The sequence below is a fragment of the Capricornis sumatraensis genome, chromosome 2 (genome assembly GCF_032405125.1).
Source record: "Capricornis sumatraensis isolate serow.1 chromosome 2, serow.2, whole genome shotgun sequence".
Taxonomy (NCBI): Eukaryota; Metazoa; Chordata; class Mammalia; order Artiodactyla; family Bovidae; genus Capricornis; species Capricornis sumatraensis.
The window spans coordinates 104,183,631-104,210,151 of NC_091070.1; the positions used below are offsets into that span (position 1 = coordinate 104,183,631).

The 26,521-nt window shown below is 48.2% G+C and overlaps 1 protein-coding gene across 1 annotated transcript in view; it reads left to right on the top strand.

Moving 5' to 3' along the window:
- Positions 1–408: 408 nt before the first annotated feature.
- The window catches only part of FAM78B (family with sequence similarity 78 member B), a 91,474-nt gene continuing 65,361 nt past the window's right edge, over positions 409–26,521 (top strand). Inside the window, exon 1 of the mRNA XM_068966199.1 lies at positions 409–671. Coding sequence (XP_068822300.1) covers positions 409–671 — 263 coding nt within the window. The remainder of the gene's footprint in view (positions 672–26,521) is intronic.

The window sequence follows — 26,521 nt, forward strand, 5'->3', positions numbered from 1 at the left end:
GCCGCCGCTGCCGCCTCCTCCTCTCCGGCGAGGGGCGGGGGGCTCCGGCCCGGGGTGGGCATCACTCCTCGCAGCGCCGCTCCCCTCCCTGCCCTCCGCTCGGGCCCTGGAGCTGGCGGGGGCGCCCGCTGCCTTCTAGGAGCGCACGCTCTCCGCGCGCCCTGCGGGAGAGAGGGGGCGGGCGTGGGCGGGGGGGGCGGGCGTCGGGGCAGCCGGGACCCCGCAAGGCGGCGAGAGGAGGGGGCTGCCTCGGAGGATGCCCGGCGGCGGCTCCCCGCTCTTAGGCGCGAGCTGAGCCGGACCCAGAGCGGGCGGCGCGTCGCCATGCCGGTGTGACGGGCGCCCCCGGCTGCCCGCGCGGTCCCCGGCGCTGCCCCACGCCGCGCCGCGCCGGCGCCGGGCGGCAGGATGGGCTGTATCCAAAGCATTACCTGCAAGGCACGGATCCGGCGCGAGAACATCGTCGTGTACGATGTGTGCGCCACCATCGACCAATGCCCCACGCGCATCGAGGAGACCTCGCCCATCGTCCTGCGCTACAAGACCCCCTACTTCAAAGCTTCGGCCCGCGTGGTCATGCCCCCCATCCCCCGCCACGAGACCTGGGTGGTGGGCTGGATCCAGGCGTGCAACCAGATGGAGTTCTTCAACACCTACAGCGACCTGGGCATGTAAGCTACCGGCCGCGCGGAGTAGGAGCGGGCTTCGTGGCGGGGTCTCTCCTCACCCCGACCCTCCTCCCCAGCTCCTTCTTACTGCTCTCCCCATCCCTTTTATAAACCTTCCTCCCGCCTCCTTTTCCATCTCCCTCCTCCCTACGCTTTTGTTTCAGTGACAGGGCTGATGTGTGTAGGGAGGCTCCTCGCGAAGGCATTTTCTCGCGGTTTGCTTCTGCTTCCCTACGAATGCTAGGCGCACGGTGCGGGGCGGGAAGAACGCTCTGAGGAGGGTTCAAGAGACGGAGGTGGGGGTGGCTGGCTAGTGCCCTGGGAGTTTCGGGGCGCCGTCTGTGGTTTGCAGGGCTTCTGGGGAAGAGTTTGGGGGAACCTGTAGAGAGTAGTGTGGTGCCTGGGGCGTGTGGGCTGTACCGCGCGTGCTTTGGAGAAACCCGAGCCGGTTTGGAGAGGAAGGTCCCAGGCGTCCAGCCTGGACTTGGTCTGCCCTTGTTCCTTCGACTGTTGACTTCGAGCTCTTGTCCCCCGAACCGGAAAGCCTGGAGGCGTTTCCATCCGGAACCGCACCGCCGACAGCCACCTCTCTGGCTCAGCGCCCTCCGGAAGAGTACTGGAGGTGGTGGGAGTGGGAAGGCTCCGGGCGCGTCCCAGCGGAGCGAGGCTGATGGCCTTGTGCGAGCAGCCTCTGATTGGTGTGGTGCGATACGTGTCTGTGCTCAGTGAAAGTATGGGTCTCATGTCGGTCTAGGGTCTTTACTTACTCCAAAACTTTATTCTCCGGCTCTGGGAGGGATTCCCCAGCGCCCACCGCCGAATTCTGTTGGAGAGCTGGGAGCTCTCCAACTTCTTTCAGCAGCGCCGCTCGGCGCGCGCCGGGCTCCGCAGCTGCGGTGGAGACCCGGGATCGCGGCGACTCCTCTGCCGCCAGGGGCCGACAGCCTGACCCGGAACCGCAGGCTGCTGACAGTCGCGTCCAGGACTTTTTTATTAACTAAATTTTCATAACTCCCTGCCAGACTCCTTTCAGAAGTACACTCTGGACAGTTGGCAACTACAATGGCTAAAAGGTTTGGGGCCTGCATTTTGCCTGCTGTTACAATGTAGGTCTAGAACAGCCTAATTAGCTTGCAGCCCGTAGGGAAACCCTCTTCGGGAAAGTCAGCCTCATTTCATTAGTAATCTAAAACTCCAGAGTTCCCTAGGTTCATCTTTTGAATATGGATATAAGGTGGGAGAGTTTCCATTTTAAAAGGTCAAACTATCTTTTTAACAGCAGTTTGCAGGCTTTTTATTGCACTTTGGGAGCATGTAAGTTAACACTAGTCATAGGTGCTAAAAGGAATTCTGACAGGTTGCTTTGTCTCTCCTGGCTCCCACTCCCACCCTTTTCCCTACCCCAGAGAGTCTGAACTTTCCTCTCTAATCATAAAAATACAATGCTGGAGAAAGCTCCTTCCTAAGGAAGAAGTGTGACAGCCCGGTTTGCTCTGTCTCTGCACCCAGAGTGTTCTTGTCTTTCCGGAAGGCAGCTGGATGTGAGAAATAGAGGAAATCTTATTTGGGGTGAATTCTGATGGCTCAAACAGTAAAGAATCTGCTTGCAGTTCAAGAGATCCCAGTTCAGTCCCTGGGTTGGGAAGATCCCCTGGAGAAGGAAATGGCTACCCACTCCAGTATTCTTGCCTAAAGAATCACACGGACAGAGGAGCCTGGTGGGCTACAGTCTCAAAGAGTCGGACACGACTGAGCAACTAACACACGTGCCATTTAGAAACATACACCCCCTCAAAAGAATTATTATATCTGAACATGTGTGTCTCTTAAAGATTTTTTTTTTAAGAAACTTATTATTTCCAGCTAAATCAGAGAAAGCCCCAGACAGGGCAAGGGCATCCTCATGTTTGTTCTCTTGGCCTGGCCCTGACGGCAGTGTGCAGCATTGGCTGAGGGCAGTAATTGCAGCCTGGGGCCACTCTGAGAGACACTAGGAGGGACTGAGCCGAAAGTCTTACTTTTCCCAAGACTGCACAGCCAAGAGTCTCTGCCGCCTCACATCTCCTGTAAATTAGTAATCTGAAAGTAAATAAATCGTTCTTTCATAAAAGAGAATATATTCTACTTCAGGAGAAGTATAAACAGACATGGTAGTTGAACTTTCTTGACTCTATGAGAAGATGTGTCTACATGGGAACCCACTTTAGGGTGTGACTTGGTGTCTGCTGAGAGGGACACATTCTCCCTGACCCTTCCTTGCTGAGTTCTTGCCTTTGGGATTTAGAGGGGAAAAAAAAAAAAAGTTCTGCCTTTAAACTACCACTTTCAGTATTTTAAGATTCTTGCTTTTCATGTTGTTGTTGGCGGGGGACAAAAATAGTCCCCAAGAAATCATAAAGCATATTATTTTAGATTTGTGTCCAGGGGCCTCCTGTCTTTGTGGCTACAATAATGGCTGTGTGTGTTTAAGGCCACTTTGGAGCCTGGATTTGATTGAACCAATTTCCACAAAATGTTTTGGCCCTGAAAACTTGGCCAATGTAAACTTTCTGATAGAAACCCATACTGTATGAAAGTCACTGCAGCCTATTAGTTATTATGTCCATTTTAGCCAGTACCTTGAGTGGAGAAAACACCGCAGGCTGAATTTTCACCCCTGTGTAATGGTATTGTTACATGAAGCATGGTATGATGAGAGACTATAGGTTATAAAACTGCCTTTTTCAACATTTAAAAGGGCCTATGCCAGAGGAAACCTGCAACTTAAAATGCCAAGAAAACTTTATCTATAGGTTTAAAGAAAACATGAGCTTTCATGGTTTAAATTTCTCCACATTTCCAAGAAAGGGAAGTCTTCTACAGGAGCATTTGAAATAGCTGATGGTCAGGATGGCCAGAGCTTAATTTGAACTTGAACTCAAGTGACTTGAAACTCCCCCTACTGATTCTGTAGGAAGCAGACTATTAATGCTTGTGGCCCCCATTTCTTTCTCATTTGGCCCTGATGAGCCTGCTCCTGCAGCCCTGCAAAGACTGCTGCAAGGCTTCATCCTTCAGGGAGGAAGAACCACGGGATTTTCTCAATCAACTCATCAATAAACAAATGTTTATTTTACCAACTGCCTGTGACGTACCAGTGCCAGCAAAGAAAACAAAGGAATAAGCGGGCAGCTTCAGTGTTCCTCAGTGCAGGAGGTAAGGAGGGGCACAGGCAGAAAAGGCCAGTGCTCCCAAGTAGTATAGGAGAAATGCCAGTGAAAGGGACCAGGCCAAGTGTTCTAGATCTGTAAAGACTCAAGCTGGATGCAAGGGATGGGTGAGATTCAGCCAGGCAAGGAGGAGGGACTAGTTTTAAAGGGCAAAAACAGCAACTGCATGGAGGTAGGAAAATAGAAAGGGGCACAGAAAGGCAGGAGAGGAACTTTCAAGGTGAAGAACAGTGGGGGATAAAGTCAGAAAGGGTCTGTTGGGAAGGCCTAGAAGAGTAGATCTGGAAAAGGGAAGGTTGAGATCAGATCTTCTAACCAAAAGAGTATGAGGAAGCGCTTCATACCCTTTCAGTGACTCTTGGGCATACAGGAGCTTTGCAGTAGAGACTTAAGACCCTTATGATGGAACAGGTCTTTCGTTTTGTTTTGTTTTTTTCTTGCTTATTGATATAGGTGACTTACAGTGTTGTGCCCATTTCTGCTGTACAGTGGAGTGATTAGCCTATATATATATTTGAGAGGGGCTCAGCCCATAAAGAATCCACAGCAATGTGGGAGACTGGGTTCTATCTCTGGGTTGGGAAGATCCCCTGGAGCTGGGCATGGCAACTCACCCCCATATTCTTGTCTAGAGAATCCCATGGACAGAGGAGACTGGCAGGCTACAGTCCATGGGGTCACAAAGAGTCAGACATGACTTGGGTGACTAAGCACAAGCATATATGTGTGTACACACACAGACACAGATACACACACACACATTCTTTTCTGTTACGGTTTATCACAGGATAGAGCACAGTTCCTGTAACAGCACAGTAGGCCCTTGTTTATCTGTTGTATGTGTGATAGTTTGCATCTGCTAATCTCAGGCTCCCAATCCATCCCTCCCTCCACCCCATGATGGAAGTTTTGAATGCTAGAGTACAATACCCAAGAATAAGGAGTGGGGTTCATGTCCCAAAGATGCAGGCAAAGCTGAGGGGGAGAGTCGGCAGTGGCTGAAGGCCCTTCCCGCTCCCTCCGCGCCTAGGCGTGGTGTCTTCTAGAGCTGTAAGGGTCAGCTGTGGTCAGCTTAGGGCTGATGGTGTAGGGCTTGGAGAGCCTTGGCCTGGGTGCAGCTTGAGGAAGTGGGGGCTCACGCCTCACCTTCAGGAGACAGCTCCTGCCTGTCTCTCTCCTCCCGCAGAGCCAACATTACTGAAGGTTTGACTGTACCCACCCACCTCTGTTACCGTTTCAGTTTATTCCAAGCTGGTTTCTCTCAGTTCCACATTTGCGCTTGCTCAGTTCGTCTGGGCTTTCCATATTTCCAGGTCCAGCAGACACTTACCTTTTCATCGACATTCCGCATGGTTGACAGCTTCCTGTGTCTTGAATCACTTCCATCATTTAGCTCTCCTGCTGTTTTTCTGGCTGTTCCTCTATCTGACCTCAAAATGCAGTTCATTGGGACACTTCTCATTCTGTACTGGAGGGATAGTTATTTCACCCATCCCAAGGGCACCAGATGGCCTTTGGGATACAGAGTCACCTGCAGTACAGGCGTATGTGTCTACACAGTTTCCACTTGGCTGGCTGGAAGAAATCTCAAGCTCAATGTATCCAAACCTGCACTCCTGATCTCTGCTATAGCTCCCACCCAAAAGCTGCACCTCTGCCATTCTTTCCCATTTTAGTAATACCTTCAGTCCCTGGGTTGCCTTAGCTAAAAATCTGTTTATCACTGTAGATACTTCCCCATACATTCATTCCATTATCAAATCCTGCTGATCCCATCCCGCAGATAACTAATCCAGCCACCACTTTCTATGCCCACCTCTTCCAGTGTAGGACATGTCATCATCCCCTATCACTTGCTCCAACAGAGGATTTCTGACCAAACTTGCCACCTCTGTTCTTGCCCTCCATCCAGCCTATCCCCCATATGATAGTCAAGTGACATTTTAAAAGTGTAAATGCTGTTGCTTTCTTGCTTAAACCCTTTAATGGCTTCCCATTACAATCCCAGGATAAAATTTGCAAATCTCTTCCCACTCTGAATTTCTGCTCTTAAGCCCCTTCAACCTTTCTTCATTTCTTCAGAGGAACTAGCTTTATCCTGATTCAGAACTTTTCTACGTGCTGCTCTCTGTCTGAAATGCTCTACACACCTACCCTTTTCTAGCAAATTCCTACTCCTCATTCAGGTCTCAGCCCTGAGTTCATAGTTTGTATTAGGGTTCTCCTGTTCTCTTGAGTAACACACTACTCTTTTCGTTGTTACTGTTAGTAAGCAAGTATTTATATGTTTATGTAACTTCTGATTTATCTACAAGACTGTAAGCCCCATTAAAGCAGGTATTATATACACTTTATTTCCCTGTGAATAGTGCTTGGCCCATAACAGGTGTTAAACATTTGATCAAAATAAAGTGAAGTCGCTCAGTTGTGTCCGACTTTTTGCGACCCCGTGGACTGTAGCCCACCAGGCTCCTCCGTCCATGGGATTCTCCAGGCAAGAATACTGGAGTGGGTTGCCAGATCAAAATAAAGGAGCCCTTTTTCTAACCTCAAATAGTCTGTGTCCCTTTCAAAAAATCATGTCTTTCTGGAAAATTAGCCTTTCGTGTAAAACCTAGTGCTAATGCCACAAATCTCTCCAACTCCCGACTCTCCAGCAGTCGCTTAACACACGAGCGAGTGAACTCCGCCGTGCTTTTGTGTCATTTTGAGCTGCATTGTCCCACGAGATTCCCTGCTCCTCAAGCCAGGGCACGTGTCTGTCACTTCCTCTGTTTCCCTGCCGTGTTCTGCACTCAGGAGTGAGGTTCAGTAAACACTGAGGCCCGACTGTCACGTCACCTGCTGCAGAGTGGCATTCAGCGTCAGCCCAAGGAGCTGGGACATGGGAACCGTGTCGTAGCACAGTTCCACCTGCATCAGTAACTCATGGCCCGAACTCCGGGACTTCTGGAGGTGATGGTCCTAGCCAGCACTTAAGCACCTGGCCTAGTAGGGTGATTGCCCCTGAAGCAAACACTGCCCCTGTTCAGGGCAGCATGTGCAGCATAGCTTTGAGCGTGGCCCTCACTGGTCATCGAGATGCCTCCTTCACGCACTTTGCTCTTGCGGACCAGCTCGGCTCATGCGTCCCAGGAGCCGGATGAGTGTGCAGGTGCGTGTCCCACCAGGCCCAGTGTTCCTCAGCAGCTGGTGGCCCCGTCCTCAGTCTCCCTGTGGAGACCAGAACCAAAACCCCTCCCCGATAACCATGACACCCCCAGTCAGGGCCCCCATTATCTGGAAGTAGTGAAGGCTAGTCCTCACCAGAAACGATGGGGACCCTGTCCCAGAGCATCAGATGGGAAAGCAGGATCCAATTCCCCTATTAAAGTCCTGAGTGCCCTTGAAAGGGAGGCAGCCTAACCCTTTGCCTCTAATCTTCTCCATCTCGGCAAAAGAGGAGCAGCAGCAGATTAGCTGGTTTTATCAGGAAGCATTAATCTCACTGGAGATAAAGCACAACTCTGGAGTTGGAGGGGGTTGGAGGAACAGGCAAGGAAACATGATTCAGAAAAAGAAGGGGAGCAGTACGTGGGAGTTAAAATGTGGCTTGTGTAGCATGGGCTGCTGAAACACAGTTGCGCTGGGTGGAGAAAGCAGGACAGGCGAGCTGGGAGGTGTGGGCCTGCAGGGTGTCAGCGACCTTCCATGTGAGAGCAACGGCGGGTACTGTTTGCGGGGTGAGATCTGCAGATGCTTCATGTTCCAGGTTCAAGAAGGCTGCAGGTTGAGTCAGGAAATGCAGAATCTAGTGTGAGACGCAAGATCCCCTTCCCTCCAATTTGTGGAGTGCTCTGATCTTGTCTCACCCTCCCTATTATGACCCTGGGAGCTAGATGCTCTGATTATATCTGTTGAGAAAACTAAGGCTCAGGGGGTCAGAGGACTTGCCTGAGATCATGCATCTAGTTGGTGGCTGAGCTGAATCTTTGTGAGAGGGTGGGGCCAGGAGGGTGGAGTACCAGGTTCATCCATCCCTGAGCTCATTCCCTGGGAGCAGGGGGACACCTCCTCACCTCTCAGGGACCCAAGCTGGCCAGGACTGCAGGTTTTAGTCCTGTGCTCTCTCCTCCAGGATCTTCCCTGAAGCTCACATGTCAGCCCGGATGGGCAGCCCTGGACCCCAGCAGTCACACAGACTCCTCAGTTATTGTACTTGTGAGCCCATTCATCCCTCAAACTCTCCACACAATTGCTGTTTGGACAGGTGATTAGGAGGAAAAAGAGGAACCTCTTCTGGTAGTGGGAAGGACCCCTGGCTCTACCCTCACTTGGCAGAAATTCCGCTGGCTCCTAGGAATTCTTATACTGTTATTGCAAGGTTCACCCAGGCCACTGTGTTAGCTGTGTGGACCCCACTCCCTCAGCAGCTCTGACACAAGCCAGTTGGAACTGTTCACTGTGCCGGTTGAGGGTATACCAGCTATCTTTCCAGCACAGGGATGTGAGTCAGAAGACCTTGGATTCGATTCCGAGCCATATGACCTTCGGCAGATCCCTTAACAATCTAGTGTCTAGTTTGCATTCATGTAAATAGACAGCGAAAAGTCCCATCCTGTCTACTTGGCTAGGGGTCAGGAATCAAGTGAGATGAAAACTGAAAGTGTTCTCCAAACTAGTGTATTGTGCACATGTGTTTTTTTTGTTTTGTTTTTTTATAGAGCATGACTGTTATTGAGCTTCCCAGGTGGCTCAGCAGTAAAAAATCCACCTGCCAATACAGGAGATGTGGGGTCAATCCCTGGGTTGGAAAGATCCTCTGGAGAAGGAAAGGGCAACCCACTCCAGTGTTCTTGCCTGGAGAATTCCATGGATGGAGGAGCCTGGTGGGCTACAGTCCATGGGTTCACAAAGAGTCAGACATGACAGAGCCACTAAAGAGCAACACGGCTGTTGTTACTAGAGGGTGACTCTGGATCAGCTTCAAGGACTAGGGAGGTTGTGGCTTCCCGGGCAGAGAGAAGCATTCACACTCTGGGGAAGGGTCCCTTGTGCTTGAGCCACCCTCCCCCAAGTCCCACTCAGAGTCAGAGGGGAGGAGAAAGGCTCACTTTATATTCAGAGCCAGGGCTGTTTTTCATTCATACTCAGAGGAAGGGGGTAGCTGCTACCTTTTGTCCCACCCAGAGGTTGCCCTTCCAGATCTGCTCTGAGCTGTGGACTCTGGGCAGCAGCCAGGACCCTGCCGCTCCCCGTCCTTGGCACTATGCCTGCATCTCAGCCAGGTCCTCATGGGGACTGCCTGCCCTGCCCCAGACCCCCTGATGTCAGTGTCAGTTAGGCCCCAGATGAGAAGTCAAGGACTTGGGGCTGGAGTGATACTGTGCTGTCCCTTTTCAGGAAGGTCTGGAGTTTCCAGCCTGGGTGGACAGTGAGACCCGCACCTGAAATAATTTGTGTCCAGAACTATTTTTAATACATTCTTCCTGATACATCTTTAGTAGATCTTTAACTTATACGTTCATGAATGTGTCTCTGTAGAAGGGAACCTCACATAATCCTGAAATCATGAGACCTGTGTAGGACAGCCATTTTTCCTATTTTAGATAAGCAAGCTGATTAAATAACTCATGTGCTCAAGGCCACTGTGGTGGGCACTGGTAGAATCAGGGCTGCCTCATGCCCTCCTGTGCCAAGTACATGGTCTGTGCCAGCCCTGTACAGGAGGTGGGGATGAGAGAGGCCATCCCCAGGGTTGTGTACATGGAGCACCAGGGTCAGTCGGTGCACAGGCATTTTGGAGGGCACCATTTATGGTCTCTGAAGATAAGAGTGGGCAGATAGGAACATCCAAATGTGTTCCAAAAAAGCAAACAGAAATTTTCAGGCTGTCCAATTAAGCAAAATAAATAAGGCCGTGTGTCACCTGACCGCACCTCAGTGGGGTTACTGTGACAAGCCTGTCTCAAAAAGCCTCTGGCTGACTGATTCTCTTGAGACCTGACCTTTCCAAGCTGGTGTGTGGGCTGTGTCAGGCCAGGGTGCTTAAAGGCTGTCAGAAGTCTGGCTAATGGGAAGCAGTAAATGGGCATCCTCAGTCAGCAAGCTCAGCAGCATCCTGAAGGGACAGGCAAGCCAGGGAGGTCACGGTTTGTGGGCATAAGTGGTGACGGGGACAGCCTTTGGCAAGGCTGGAAACTGCCAGAAACAGGCAAAGGAAGCGTTCCTTTGCCCTGGGCGTGGGTAAGGGGAGTGAGTCAGGATCTGGCATGTGTCAAGAGGGAAGGATGAAGGAGAATGAGAGGTGGCTTTCTCCCTCCTCCTCCTCTTCCCAAGAGCCGCCAGCTGAGCCTCTTTTCCAAAACGGCAAATGACCGCCTTCACACCAAAGCCTGGGCAACTCGCTTCAAGACCAGGTTTTAACTAACTCAAATATCTGAGACTTTTTCAAATTTCCCTAAATAAACTTCACCTTTTTTTTTTTTTTTTTTTTGAGGAAGGATAAGAGATTTGTGCTAAAGAACTAAACCCAAATTCCTGTTGAAGATGTCTTCTTGGCCCTTGGAGCCAGGGAGCTTATCTTCCTGGGACACATGTACACTTTAAGAAATGGGCAGGCATTAGGCTAGTGTCTGTCTCCCCACGAGGCTGTAAACAATGTATTCAACCTAATGATGATCACAGCCACCATTTGTTGAAGACTTCGCCAGTGTTAGATGCTTCGTATGCACTGAGAGATGGGTACCATACTATCCCCACACTAGAGATGACAAAACCAAGGCCCAGAGACAGTGGGTAACTTCCCCAGCATTACCCAACTCACAAGCAACAGAGCTAGGATCAGAACCCACAATTGCCGTGACTCCTTACGATACTTCACCGCCACATTAAGGCCAAGTGGTCGAGTGAATGGATGAACCCATGGATGAGCAGAGAGCGTTCAGGATAATGCCTTGAGTGCTTGCTTTTGTCCTTGCTGTGGAGATTTAGGGAACAAAGGGGTTAAATCACTTTGGAAGCAGCCAGTCTCGTTGCCTCCCAGCTGGTTTGCTCAGCTGGTCCAGGCATGTTAATGAGATCAGGTCTTGGGGTCAGACCCAGGGGACCCTCCCAGCACCCAGGTCAGCACTCCCTCCCCTTCCAGCTGCCTCGCACAAGGCTGCTTCCAGCTACCAGTCCTAGCAGACTCTAGGTTACAGGGCAGAGGCACAGCCAGGAAAATGTGAGTGGCGGGTCAACAGAGTCACCCTTGACCTGGGGGTGTTAGGGCCGTGTGAGAAATCATGTAGCCCAGCTGCTCATGTTACAGACGCGGACAGTGAGCTCCAGAGAGGCTCACTGATACAGCGAGTGAGTGCTGGAGCCGGGAAGAGACCCGGGTCTCTCTGACTCCACCACCAATGTTCCTCACCACCAGGCTACACTGGGCCTGACGGGGAGCAGGTAGCTCACTCCATGAGTCAAGGCTGGGACACCTCGGTCTGTATTGCAGTCGTCAGGGGTCCGTGCCACCTATTTTCCTATCCCCCCGTTTGTTGAGGGTCCAAGTCTGTGGGCCGCCCAAGGGAGGCCAGAGCACAGCCCTTCCGCACAGAAAGGAACTCAGATGGGCCCGGGGGAACAGCTACCCAGGTGCCAGGACCACAGAGACCAGCCTCTTCCCAGTGTCCATAGGCAGTGATTAGCAAACCAGAAAGGAGAGGGGCTCCCTGGAGACGCCCGGCACAGATGGCAGGAAACGGGAGGGCTTGGCAGCCAGGGGAGGAGGCATGCATGGAAAAATTGACAATTGAGATTCGGCCTGGATGCCCAACAACCCAGAATCCATTTCCTCCACCCCTCAATGCTCCCCATCCCCAGCCCAAGTGCCGAGGCCATCCTCGGACCCCTGGTCCCCTGCCCACAGGCAGCAGGGTAGCTCCAGGGCCCCTGGCAGCTCCAGAAGAAATGAGATCCAAGTGATGTCAGAGATGACAGATTGTGAGGGGGCCAGGGCCCTCCCCTGACAGCAGGGCTCAGCTGGGTGGCCCCTGTGGAGCGGAGCAGATGGGGAGTCTGAAAGGGAGATCCTGGAAGCCTGGAGACTGTTTCTATTGTGGCTTTTAGTTGGGTTTTCTCCATTTTTTTTCCTTTTATGTTTTGTGAACTCGATACAGTTTAACATTGGGTTCTGATCCAGTTGTGCTGTGTCTACTTACTCTGAGGAGGTGAGGGCGGGGAGGAGCAGGAGCAAGCAGGCTGGGCTACAGCACAGTTTGCTTTGCCCTTGTTGGGATCTGAGGGATGGGTTAGAGGAAGAGGGAGCTGACTTTGTGCATCCATCCAGCCTGTCACCTCTGCCTATCTGACTAAATCCAAGATCTTTGCACCACTCCAGGCTGCCTCTCCTGAGGAAGATTCTAGAAGTTCAGCATCATGTCAGGGAGTCTGCTTTCTCCAACCTGGTCCCATTCTAGCCTTGGCCTTCCCTTTCAAAACTTGTGCTAGTGTGGTCCCATTCCAGCCTTAGCCCTTCCTTTCAAAACCTGTACTAGTGACCTACCTCTGGCATTCTCTAGAGGCCTTCATGGAGGAGGAGGCCCCTTTAGGTGTCCTGTCTGATCAGCCTATATTTGGGAAGGCTTTGCCTGCCTTCATCCCTGTCCAACACTTGTGCTGTCTCCGTGTCCATCTCAGTATCTCCTTGCTTGCCCTCTGACCCTGTCTCTGGTCAGGTGCTCTTTCAAGCTGTTGGGCTTTAGCCAGATGCCTGCTCCCAGGCCCCCTGTCTCCTGGCCCTCCTTGTCAGGCTTACTCTCTCCCTCTGAGGGGGGAACACACATGCAGAGGGGGCTGCTGCCAGAGAAGCTCACACACGCCTCTGTCCTCCTTGGACCCTCCAAGCCTGTCCTGGACTTCCACCTTCATCTCATGAGTGTGCATGATCTCTGTAAAGAAAACTGCTTGTGCCTTAAATGGGCAACTAAACTAGTTCTGCAGGTCTGATGAGGCAGCTGGAACACCCAGAACCAGAGCACCAGAGACAGCCTCAGAGCAGGTAGGGGCAGGGATGAGGGGATCAGTGTGACCAGCATTCAGACCTAGTCAGCACACAGTCTGCAGCAGAGAGAGGGGGCATGAAAGGAGGTTCAGAACCTGCTTTACAGCCCTTGGCTTCCCAGCAACCATCAGAAAGGCCTGGGTGTCCAGAGCAGACCCTCAGACAGAGAGGACAAGTGGCAGGGGTAGACGCAGTCCGGGGGAACCATAGGCAGCCTCATTCCTGCCCAGCATGCTGAGACAAGCTCTGGATGCTTTGTCCTCCCAGGTATGAACGTGGGGGGGACTGGCCCATCCTTGTTTGGACCCCACCCCACACGACCGATGCCAGAGAACAACCTCCAGCAGAGGCTTCCCTGCAGAAAAGCCCCCGCAGGAAACTTTCTCCGCATGGGTAGTCAAGCTGAGAGGCTTCTGAGATGGAAGGGAGCCAGGAACTCCAAAGTGGTCTCTCTGCAGCCAAGGCAAACATCCTCCTGCCCAAGCCACTGCCGGCTCCTCTCAGATGTCCCTGGAAGAGTTCCTCTTTTCAGGGCCTAAATCCCACTGGGAACCTAGACCATCTGGCTACTGGTGGGGTTGCTAAATCACTGTTGAAAAGACTTTCAGAAATGGACCTGATACATAATTAGATGGAGAGTTGGACCCAGAGCAAGGCTGACAGAGGGGGGTCTTGGTGCAGATGCGGTGCCAAGGGCCCCTCTCTCTCGCAGAAACCCCCAGGCCTCACCGCCGAATGGAAGGGGAGAACTTGTCCACATGAGAAAGTTTTCATGGAAACTGTCAACCTTAGGGTCTGTGCACTTTCTGCCAAGTGGCCAGTGGGCTTTCACCGAATGGTTGAATAGTGGTGTCGATCCCACACTAAAGCTGAGACATGGGTACAGTCCTCATGGAGGATTGTTTGTGTCCAAACAAACAATGGTTTCCTCGCCACTCACAGAGGCCATAGTTTCTGCAGTTTGTATCAATGCCTTCAGACTTGAGTTTGAGGAGTCAGAGGCCAGGTACCCCTACAATTGGACAAACAACCACTGTTTAATCAGACAAACAACCATTGTTGAGCCAAGAAGAGTGGGGATGCTTCTAGATCAGAACACAAGCATGTTTATGTGGTTATTCTGAGAAAGAAATCCCCTACTTCGATACCAAGAGGTTTTTTTCAAGATTTACCCTCAGCATCTGGTGCCTCCTGAAACGTCTGGTTGTCAGAATTGGTATCTAGAGTTACATGCCAGTGTCTGTGTCCATGAGAAGGAAAAGCACCTTGGAGTGTTGTCATGCCATCTTGAAAGAACAAAGACATTGAAAAAGTATTCTCCTAGAAATATCTCCAGTTAAATGGAAGCAGAGTAGCCAGAGAGAAAGAAGTGGGTGGGATGGTCAGGCTGTCTTCACTGGGACAGGTCAAGGGCTAAGATATATCTACAGTTCAAGAGCGCAGACCAGTTTACAAGGTCACAACGAAACTCCTGAACTGTTAGAAGCTTCATGCGGTTGTTTCCAGTCTTAAGCATTCATTTTCTTCAGATGCATCCCTGTTTGTCAACAGTGGGATATTTACATGACCCAGGATAGAACTGAGGTGGGTCTCCCTGGCAGAAATCACTTTTCATAGGACCTCAAAATCCCAGTACCAGGCCACTCCATTTAACTTCTGAACATTCCCGATGGGCTTCTATGTATGCTTTAAACGAATGTATTTTTACTGTCTCTTATGTCCATGAGCTCAAGCTTGTTAGCTGTGTTATGGAAATAGTCTATATTCTTGCCAAGTTCTATCTGCTCGGTCTATCAGTGACGGAGAAGTCTGTTGGAATTTCTCTCTTGCTTGGGTATTGAAGACTCCTCCTGCAGGGCTGTCCACTGTCATTTTATGCATTTTGAGCCTGAGCGTGTTTACCTGTTTGATTTCCAGTGTCCTCTTCATTTCTGACTCCTGGGGATTTGTTTTGCAACCCCAACTGTGGATCCAGTAAGAAATTTGTAACGGAGGGTTTTTCAAGATATTTAGTCTACCACAATTATGATTTGTGTATGAGATTCTTCTGTTCCTCAACTACAGACAGAGCTTTTAGTGGCTACTTTTTCCAACGTGAAGGGATGCCTTTCAAAGCAAGCTGCCTGTCTAGGCAAGGTGTTAAGGTGCTTTGATAAAAAGAGCTGAAGTTTCTTAGCACTGACATTGAGGGTGAAGAGGGGAGACAAGGCACTGTGAGGATCTTGGGCCCACAGCTAAGGACAGAGTGTCCAACAAGACGCCTGCTCTGTACTGGGCATGAATGACAGGTGCAAACCACTACCTCAGTGGACCCAGTGCCTCTGCAGTGTGGTAAGCGACTGCTGAATGATGATTGCATTTGCCAACCATTTGTACACAATTCAGGGCCCAAGATGGCCTTGGCAGGACAGAATGTTCTGCTGGAGAAGAAGCTGCTTTCCTAAGAAACCTCAAGGCCCCACTCAAGCACAGGCATCCTCAGTGACTCTCTGTAGTGGCAGACACATGAGTTGGCTCAAGATTCCCCACTCTCCTTCCCTGGGCCTTCCCCCTGAGGCTCACTTTGCACTGGCATTTGGCTTCTGGCAAATGGTGAGCTTGTTTAACCTCCTTCTGTTCCAGATGGCTCTGAGAAGGACCAACAGGAGGAAGGAGGGTGGGAGGGCAGCTGGGAGGCAAAGCTGTCTACTATTTGGAAGGCATACCCAGGAACCCCTGAGAAGGCACACATGCCTGGCATGGCCCTGGCACTCAGCAGGCTGACTCTCTCCAGAGGTAGGGGCTGGGGGTGGAGATTCCCTGTATCGAGCTATTTAGGGCTGTGGAGATCTCAAGGTGGTTGGGGCCATATAAAGCTCGACTTTGATAACGAAAGACAAAGCTAGCACATCAGTGTTTACAAAAACGCTTTCAAGTATGTTACCTCTGTTGAACTTCATGCTCACTCTTAGAGATGATATTATTGTCCATATAACAAGGGGAAAACCAAGGCTATGCAAGTTGTAAGTGATTTGGCAGGTTAAGTGAGGAAGTGGTCACACTTGCTATCTGATTCCAAATTGATTGTTCCCTTTAGGTAGCTGATATTGGAATAAAAAACACTGATAGACCTTTGGAAGCTGAAATGATGTTGAAATTCCCTGCTCTGACTGCTTTAAATTTTTTGCAGGTTAAAAGCAGAGAGAAAAAAAAAAAAAAACCCAAACATAAAAAGAGGTAAAAGGAATTGTCCAAGGTCATACAAAAAGTAAAGTGGCAGACCACTTAGCAGTCCTCAAAGGACTGCATTTATTTTAAAACTGTGTTTCTGATAGCATTTCAATTCAGTGAATTTCATTTTTTATGAAAGCTTATCATTTCTTTGGGAAACAAACTCCATACTGTAATGATAGTCTGCAGGAATGGCTAGCCTAGTAGACAACTATATTGGTAAGAAAGGTCCTGAACCACAATTGTCAGCCGGGCCTCCTGAGTTCCAGCTGGCCGAATGAATTGTTTCCTTCCTCAAGTCCATTTAGTACCCATCAGAAATCTGAGCTGTGTAACCCACTTGGCTGTCAGTGTAGGTCCTTTCCTAACCCAGAGATCTATTATTGATTCATCACCTAATAAGCACAAGATGAACAGGAGATGTTAGGTGTTTTACACAAATTGTTGTTCAGTAGCTCAGTCATGTCTGACTCTGCGACCCCATGGACTGCAGCACGCCAGGCTGCCCTGTCCTTTACCATCTTGTGAAGCTTGCTCAAAATTCTGTCCTTTGAGTTGGTGATGCCATCCAAGCATCTCATCCCCTGTTGTTCCCTTCTCCTCCTTGGTTCAGTCTTTCCCAGCAGCAGGGTCTTTTCCAATTAGTCATTTCTTTGCATCAGGTGGCCAAAGTATTGGAGCTTCAGCTTCAGCATCAGTCCTTCCACTGAATATTCACAGTTTGATTTTCTTTAGGATCTGGTTCGATCTCCTTGCAGTCCAAGGGGCTTTCAAGAGTTTTCTCCAACACCACAGTTCAAAATCATCAGTTCTTCAGCGCTCAATCTTTTTATGGTCCAACTCTCACATCCGTACATGACTACTGGAAAAACCATAGTTTTGACTATATGAACCCTTGCCAGCAGGACAATGTCTCTGCTTTTTAATATGCTGCCTAGGTTTGTCATAGCTTTTCTTCCAAGGAGCAAGCATCTTTTAATTTCATGGCTGCAGTCATCATCTGTGGTGATTTTGGAGTGCAAGAAAATAAAGTCTGTCACTGTTTCCATTGTATCCCCACCTATATACCATGACATGATGGGACCAGATGCCATGATCTTAGTTTTCTGAATGTTGAGTTTTAAGCCAGCTTTTTCACTCTCCTCTTTCATCTTTCTCAAGAGGCTCTTTAGTTCTTCACTTTCTGCCATAAGGCTCCTGTCATCTGCATATCTGAGGTTATTGATATTTCTCCCGGCAATCTTGATTCCAGCTTGTGCTTCATCCAGTGCGGCATTTCATGTGATGTACTCTGCATATAAGTTAAATAAGCAGGGTGACAATATATGATCTTGACATCTCCTTTCCCAATTTTGAACCAGTCCATTGTTCCATGTTCAATTCTAACTGTTGCTTCTTGATCTGTGAAACCTATATAGGTTTCTCAGGAGGCAGGTACACAAATTACATCTCATTTAAAGTTCATTTATATTCATCTTAACTCTGTTTCACACATAAAGAAACTGAGGTTTTTGAAAGATCATGTAACTTGCCCAAACTCACAGTGCTAAAAGAGAGAATTTAACACCAGGTTCAAAGGACTCCAAACATACACTCTGACCACCAATATTAGTATATTATTGCTTCACCTGAAAGAAAAATTCAAACTCCAGGCAGTGGTTGAGAATGCTGGGAACACCAAATAATTTGAACATCTGATAACAAAACTATTGCAAACAATCTTACCAAACTGCATGCATATGAAAGGTATTTCAAGACTTATCTGTAAGCCAAAAAATCTCCCTTAACAGAATAGTATCAAAGATTTCAGTTCTTTTTGTGTTACCAGCTTTCTAGACCCCTTACATCTTACCTTGCATTCATCTGGGGTTTCTGTGTAGGTGGACCATAGCATTGGAGACTCATTGTTGTAGTTATTATTGTTAAAGATAAAGCCATAGGTGAACAGGAAGTGTGCCACTGGGGAGAAGAGCATGGCGTTCATAGCCACGGGTCACTGAAAATGCATTGTCCTTTACTCCTCTCTGACTGGAAGCACTGTAGTATTAAGAAGCGTTGACCTTGCAGCCTCTGTACACAGGTTCAAATCCTGCTTCCACCACTTGTGTGTGTGTGTGTTAGTTGCTCAGTCATGTCTGACTCTTTGCGACCCCATGGCCATCTTCTCTGTCCAGGGAATTCTTCAGACAAGAATATTGGAGTGGCTTGCCATTCCCTTCTCCAGGTGATCTTCCCGACCCAGGATCAATCCTGGGTCTCCCACACTGCCGGCAGATTCTTTACCATCTGAGCTACTCGGGAGCCCCTCCCTGCCTCCACCACTTACTAGCTGTGTAACTTCAGGCAGCATAACGAACCTCTCTACACCTCTGCTTCTCCGTCCATAATGAGAGGTAATAATATTTCCTACATCATAAAGTTATTAGGAAGATGTAATGAATTCACATTTATAAAGTGCTTAGTGTGGTGCCTGATGAGTCGCAGGCATTATATGTTTTTGTTGCATTTTTAAAAATGGAAACCACAGTTACAGAAAACTAAACAAACTGATCACATGGACCACAGCCTTGTCTAACTCAGTGAAACTATGAGCCATGCCATGCAGGGCCACCAAAGACGGATGGGTCATGGTGGAGAGTTCTGACAAAATGTGATCCACTGGAGAAGGGAATGGCAACCACTTCAGTATTCTTGCCTTGAGAGCCCAATGAGCAGTATGAAAAGGCAAAAATATATGGCACTGAAAGATGAACTCCTCAGGTCAGTAGATGCTCAATATGCTACTGGAGAAGAATAGAGAAATAGCTCCAGAAAGAATGAAGAGGCTGAGGCAAAGTGAAACCAGTTGTGGATGTGACTGGTGATGGAAGTAATAGCTGAGAAAAGAAGAGAAGCAAAAGGCAAAGGAGAAAAGGAAAGATATACCCATCTGAATGCAGAGTTCCAAAGAATAGCAAGGAGAGATAAGAAAGCCTTCCTACGTGATCAGTGCAAAGAAATAGAAGAAAACAATAGAATGGCAAAGACTACAGATCTCTTCAAGAAAATCAGAGATACCAAGAGAACATTTCATGCAGAAATGGGCACAATAAAGGACAGAAACTGTGTAGACCTAACAGAGGCAGAGGATATTAAGAAGAGGTGGCAAGAATACACAGAAGAATGATAGAAAATCTAAGGTCACTCACCTAGAGCCAGACATCCTGGAGTGTGCAGTCAAGTGGATCTTAGGAAGCATCATTACGAACAAAGCTATTGGAGGTGATGGAATTCCATCGTTGTATCCTCAAAGATGATGCTGTGAAAGTGCTGCAATCAGTATGCCAGCAAATCTGGAAAACTCTGCAGTGGCCACAGGCCACAGGAAAAGGTCAATTTTCATTCCCATCCCAAAGAAAGGCATTGCCAAAGAATGTTCAAACTACAACACAATTGCTCTCATCTCACATGCTAGCAAAATAATGCTCAAAAATCTCCAAGCTAGGCTTCGACAGTATGTGAACCAAGAATTCCAGATGTTCAAGCTGGTTTTAGAAAAGGCAAAGGAACCAGAAATCAAATTGCCAGTATCCATTGGATCATAGATAAAGCAAGAGAATTCCAGAAAAACATCTACTTCTGCCAAAGCCTGACTGTGTGGATCACAGCAAACTGTGGTAAATTCTTCAAGAGATGGGAATACCAGACCACCTTACCTACCTCCTGAGAAATCTGTATGCAGGTCAAAAAGCAACAGTTAGAACCGGACGTGGAACAACAGACTGGTTCCAAATCTGGAAAGCAGTACATCAAGGCTGTATATTGTCACCCTGCTTATTTAACCTATATGCAGAGTTTATCATGTAAAATGCTGGACTGGATGAAGCACAAGCTGAAATCAAGACTGCCAGGAGAAATATCAATAACCTCGGATATGCAGATGATACCACCCTTATGGCAGAAAGCAAAGAGGAACTAAAGAGCCTCTGAGGAGGGTGAAAGCAGAGTGAAAAACCTGGCTTAAAACTCAACATTCAAAAACCTAAGATCATGGCATCCGGTCCCATCAGTTCATGGCAAATAGATGGGGAAACAATGGAAACAGTGACAGACTTTATTTTCTTGGGCTCCAAAATCACTGCAGATGGTGACTGCAGTCATGAAATTAAACGATGCTTGCTCCTTGGAAGAAAAGTAACGACAAACCTAGGGAGTGTATTAAAAAGCAGAGACATTACTTTGCCAACAAAGGACCATCTAGTCAAAGGTATGGTTTTTCCAGTAGTCATGCATGGATGTGAGAGTTGGACCATAAAGAAGGCTGAGTGCCAAAGAACTGACACTTTTGAGTTGTGGTGCAGGAGAAGACTCTTAAGAGTCCCTTGGTGAGCAAGGAGCTCAATCCAGTCAATCCTAAAAGAAATTGGTCCTGAATATTCATTGAAAGAACTGATGCTAAAGCTGAAGCTCCAATACTTTGGCTAGGTGATGCAAAGAACTGACTCATTGCAAAAGACCCTGATGCTGGGAAAGATTGAAGGCTGGAGGAGAAGAGGATGACAGAGAATGAGATGGTTGGATGGTATCAGACTCGATGGACATGAGTTTGAGCAAGCTCAGGGAGCTGATGATGGACAGGGAAGCTTCATGTTCTCCAGTCCCTGGGGTTGCAAAGAGTCAGACATGACTGAGTGACTGAACTGAAACTAAACTGAACAGAATGAACAGTGCCTGATGAGTCACAGGCATTATATGTTTCTGTTACATTTTTTTAAAATGGGTGAACAAATAACTAAACGGACAAATATTTATTGAATACTTGGTATGTGGCAGAAACTGTGCTGGGAAATACTTCATACTGTGAAGAAAAGCTTGCCATGGTTGTGTAAGAACCCTTTATCCTGCTGGATCAGCCTGTTGGTACTGTGCAGCGCCTTGGTACTTGGCACTGTGCTGGGTCCAGGAGGCCCACTCAGAGGAGGGAAAACCCTGTAGATGTGTAAAGACCAGTTGACATCCACCATTAGTTCACCTTTTCATCCAACTTTAGGCAGAATTTCTAGCCATTCAGTTTCCTAGAGCATCCTTGTGGGGTCTAACTTGTTCATCCCTGGACTCTGTTCTCAGAGAAGATCTAGCCTGAGCAGGCAGCAGGCATGAGAGACTTCCCTAGGTCTCCTGTTTACTGATTTCCATCTGGGTGTTATTTTTCCCAGTATCATACCTGCTTCCTATCTCTGGAACCATAGCATTCCAGTAAGAGATACCAGCTGTTACCTTCAACAGCCCCTAGGACTTTGCCGACTGTTCTCACTTCACATACAGCCAGTCTTTCCTGTCCTGGGTTTGAACAAATTTCCTTTGCTTGTGTCAGTTGCTGGCTTGCAAAGCTGTACTTTGTTTTTTCCTAACATCTCTGTGCTCATCTCCTCCTAGATATGGTCTGACTTAAACACCAAGCAGGTGAGATCCAGACCCAGAGCTCAAAGCCCTGGAATTAGGTTATGAACTCAATATTTTTAGGAACCCTGATGGCAGGGGGTGAGACCAGCAAAGAGAGACCCTAAGTCATCATCACAAAGTCATAAACTGAGCTTGAGCACGGACTACTGGGGAAGGCTAAGGAACTAATGCTTCCACAGAAGGAAGCCCAGGAAAATCCCAGGTCCTGCAAGCCCAAATGAAATGAATACTAGTGCTCAGGAGGTTCTTTGCCTCTCCTGAGAGGTTGGAGGAAATGTCCCCCAAGACATGTTCCCTGCTCTCGGTCCACTTTGACATCCTGTTGGCTTTATAATGTGCCACCCCTGGCCCAATAATCAAAAAGGTTAATTCAGAGATAGAAAAGGTGACTCAGACAGGACCCTCAATAAACCCAATGTTTTGTGGTCCCAGATGCCATAAAACCCTGAATGGAGAAGTTAGAAATTGGCCACTGAGGTCAAAAGCCTTTTCGACAAAATGGTGGTGGCAGTAACTCTGAGATATTAGTCTGTTGGACTAAAGGCCTAAAGCACACCTCTGAACTGTCCTCAGGGAAGATTCTGGCCCTTGCAAGCCATGTTACTACTAACCATCCTTCATCCTGGCAATAAAAGCTTACAAAGTGCTTTTGCTTATAGCATTTCTTTTGCTTCTCACAGGAGCTATGAAAGTAATAGTAGAGAAAGTATCATTTCTCTTCCAAATGAAGAAACAAAGACTCAGAAGTTACGTGACTTGTCCAAGGCCAGAAGGTGCAGATGGACGAAAGTATCTTTACCATCCTAATAGCCTTTTGGGTCCTGAATTTGAGAAACAGTTTAATGTGCCACCAACCAAGAGAAAGAGTCAGTCCCCTTTCATTTGGAAACCTTGCCTAGGTGGGCCCCCTTGGGTGCCACAACTGTGTCACACTGGAGATTGTTTTCGATCATATACAGACCCAAGACCGGACAGTCTGCTGACTTTTTCTAAGATAATGTTTTATGGCGTCTCTCAAACTTGTGAAGCAACTGGAAGGGAATTGGAGGAAGCAGCTGACTCTTCCTCCCCCTCCTCCACACCACCCAGAAAGGTGGATGTCCTGTACCATGCAGGCCCTTCCACACATTCCCTCTGCCCATTAGGAAGCCCTCTTTTCCTTTTAAAGCACAGGCCACATGCTGATGCTATGATGGCACCTGGTGCCAACCAGCAGGATGCCCTGGAGGCAGGATGCCAGATGTGCTCCAGGATGATATTTTTTTGCCAAACAGGTTGGGCAGGGGAGTGAGGCAGGTGGGAAATCATGCAAAATGTAAAATCTTGCCTCCGTTCCTTGTCTGGAAGACACCTCTAACTTGGATAGACAAATGTGACAGAGACATTGATGGAGCAGAGGAGAGTCTGAGGCAAGGATGGCTGTGCCTGCAGTCCTTGGCCTCCTGAGGATGTCAGACAAGGGTTCAGTTTTTTTGTCCTCAGGCACATCCTTCACTTTAACTATAATGGACTCAAGCCAACCTGAGGACATCCTGCCTCCTGTCTTCTTTGACAAAGTTTGAGATCTAGGAAACTGGAAGCAGATGTGTGCCTTTCAAATGATAGTCATGTCTGGCAGGTATTGAGTCCCCACAATACCCACCCCATCTTTTGCTTTTTCAAAGAAACCCCAAAGTTCTCCCTTTCCCAGGCAGGAGGTTGGAAGAGTTGCTTTTCTTATGGAAAGATGAATGAATCCCTAAGGAAGCCTAGGTGAGGTACCTCCATAGAGAACAGAGAGGGGGCTTCCCTGGAAGGTCTGCCCTTCACCCATAGGTTCTGTACCTTTGGTGTGCTTTTTCCCTTTGCAGCAGAAGATCTTGCCCTGAGCAAAGTTAGTTTACACCTTGTTACTGAAGAAAATAGCTGAGTTTTGAGAGATAAACAGCCACCCACTCCCTGTCTGTCAAGAGCCAGTACAGCTGAAGATGAATGAGAGACCTCACTCTGCTCCCGTCTCTGCCCGCCCCATTACTCTCTAATTCTTCCTGCTCCATCATGGGGACAGCCAGCCGCCTCTTCCCGGTCCTTGCCTCCCACCTTCCAGAACTGAGCTTATCCCTCAGGAAATATTTAATGTTCGTATGCCTCCCTTGCATAGAAGCAGTTTAAGGGTTCCTGTGATCCTGGATTTAAATCTGTCTCTTTCATTTTCTACAAATTTATTGCCATCTGTTGATTTCATTCCAGTGACACCCACAACACGATCATTCATAAGGAGAATCAGACTCATTCCTAGACCCCTCCCTTACTCACAGCTCTTTCTTCCCATCCAAATGCTGGAGCGTGCATGAATTTGTAAAAATATAGTCTCTCTCTCTGTCTCTCTCTCGCACACACACACATACACGCACACACACATGCATTTGACAGACTGCAGACTATCAGGCAATTTTACATGTTGGTATTTATTTCCTGAATCATTAGCAGTAGAGACCCACCAATTCCTTTATGCCTTGGGACCTCTGGTTACTGTGCCCACTAATCTGTGTTCAGGATTTCTTTGGTGCCTTTTGTCAGCTGTTTTGGCTGCCTCATGATTACTTACTCCTTGATAAAATTTCCTTTTTGATTTCTATCAAAGGTAAGTTAGTAGGTAGTGTCTTATCTGTCCTTCCCTCGTCCCTCCACCGCCCCTATGAAGTTTGCAGGGTATGAGTAAGGACTAAATGAGATGATCCATGCTGGCTATTAAGCCCAGGGCCTGACACGTTGTTGAGGGCTCCATATGTATTATTATTGTTGGTAGTTTAGTATCTGCCAGTCTTGTTGTTTAACATGACTTATTTAACTAATCTTTCTGGGATCTGTCTGTCCTTTTCTCTCCGTCCCCACTTCTTTAGTGCCAGCCTCCGCTTCTCATCTGCCTTACTGCCATGGCCTCCTAACTGGCCTCCCTGCCTCCCTTCTCCACACTCTTCGCCTCTACCACCCATCCTCTGCATCACAGTCAGAATGAGCGTCTCACAGTATAAATATGATCAAGTCACCCCCTCCTAAGGTTCTGCATGCCCTTCAAGATAAACTTCAAACTCCTTAGCAACTAATGCCAGACCTTCCCCACTTAGAAAATCCGAGGCATCTCTTAACCATCTCATCTGTGGTCCCTCCGCCAGGTCCCATGGACACAGTCAGTCGTGTCCAACTCTTTGCAGCCCCATGGGCTATAGCCTGCCAAGCTCCTCTGTCCATGGAATTTTTCAGGCAAGGATACTGGAGTGGTTTGCCATCTTCTTCTCCAGGGGATCTTCCTGACCCAGGGATCAAACCCACATCCCTTGTGTCTCGTACATTGGCAGGTGAATTCTTTACCATTAGCACCACCAGGGGCAGTTCCCAGCCAGGATATGTCATCTCCCCAGAGAGTCCCCCTGGCACCTTCCCCCAGCCTGGATTCAGTGTCCCTTCCACCAGCCCAGCTTCTTCTATGTGTTAATAACTAGCACTTACGTGTTTCCAGATACTTCATATATCTTAACACATTTAAACTGGGATCAAGATTGCCGGGAGAAATATCAACAACCTCAGATATGCAGATGACACCACACTAATGGCAGAAAGCAAAGAGGAACTAAAGAGCCTCTTGATGAGGGTGAAAAGGGAGTTAAAAAGCTTGCCTCGACATTCAAAAAGCAAAACAAAACACAGCATTCAAAATATTAAGATCATGACTCCAGTCACATCACTTTATGGAAAATAGATGGGTAAAAAGTGGAAACAGTGAAAGATTTTATTTTCTTGGGCTCCCAAATCACTGCAGATGGTGACTGCAGTCCTGAAATTAAAAGACGCTTGCTCCTTGGAAGGAAAGTTATGACCAACCTAGACAGCATATTAAAAAGCAGAGACATTACTTTGCTGACAAAGGTCAGTCTAGTCAAAGTTATGGTTTTTCCAGTAGTCATGTACAGATGTGAGAGTTGGACCATAAAGAAGGCTGAGCACCAAAGAATTGATGCTTTCAAATTTTGGTGCTGGAGAATACTCTTGAGAGTCCTTTGGACTGTAAGGAGATCAAACCAGTCAATCCTAAAAAAAATCAACACTGAATATTCATTGGAAGGACTGATGGTCAAACCAAAGCTCCAATATTTTGACCACCTGATGTGAAAAGCTGACTCATTGGGAAAGACCCTGATGCTGGGAAAGATTGAGGGCAGGAGGAGAAGGGGACAACAGAAAACGAGATGGTTGGATAGCATCACTGACTCAATGGACATGAATTTGAGCAAACTCCAGGAGATGGCGAAGGACAGGGAAGCCTGGGATACTCATTTCATGGGGTCACAAAGGGTCAGACATGAGTTAGCAACTGAACCACAGCAACAAAGCATTTAATCCTCACAGCAACCCTATGAACTAGGCACTGTTACTGTGGCCACTCACAGATGAGGAAATTGAGACAGAGAGAAATTAACTGATTTGTCCAAGATCTCACAGCTTGGAACTGGGATTTGAACCCAAATGAACTTGGCTCACGAGTCTACACTTGTAACCACTGGGCTCTGTCGCCTCTAGTGCTGACGGCCAAACCACAGTCCTCTCTGGTCTGAGCCCCTTGACCTGAGAAGCCCTGTGCATGTTTGATCCTGGAGCCTGTCCCGCTGTCTCACTCAGGGTGTAAGCACAGTTCCGTTTCAGGTAACCTTTCCACCAAACCATCATCCTAAGTCTGTGGGACTCAGTAGATTTAAGATTAACCCAGTTTGCCACCAGTTGCCCCTGCATCATTCCATAAAAAAAGGTCTAGAAGGCCTTCATGTGCTAAAACTTTGGAGTCAGAGACATAGAAGATACAGCTGCGCCCTTGGGAGACTTGTAATTTGGTTGAGATAGAGAACATTATGTGCAAGCCTAAAGTAATGATATTGATTCCTCAAATCACAAACAAAATCAGTTTCTTTGTTTTATAATCAGTGCTTGTGTAAAAA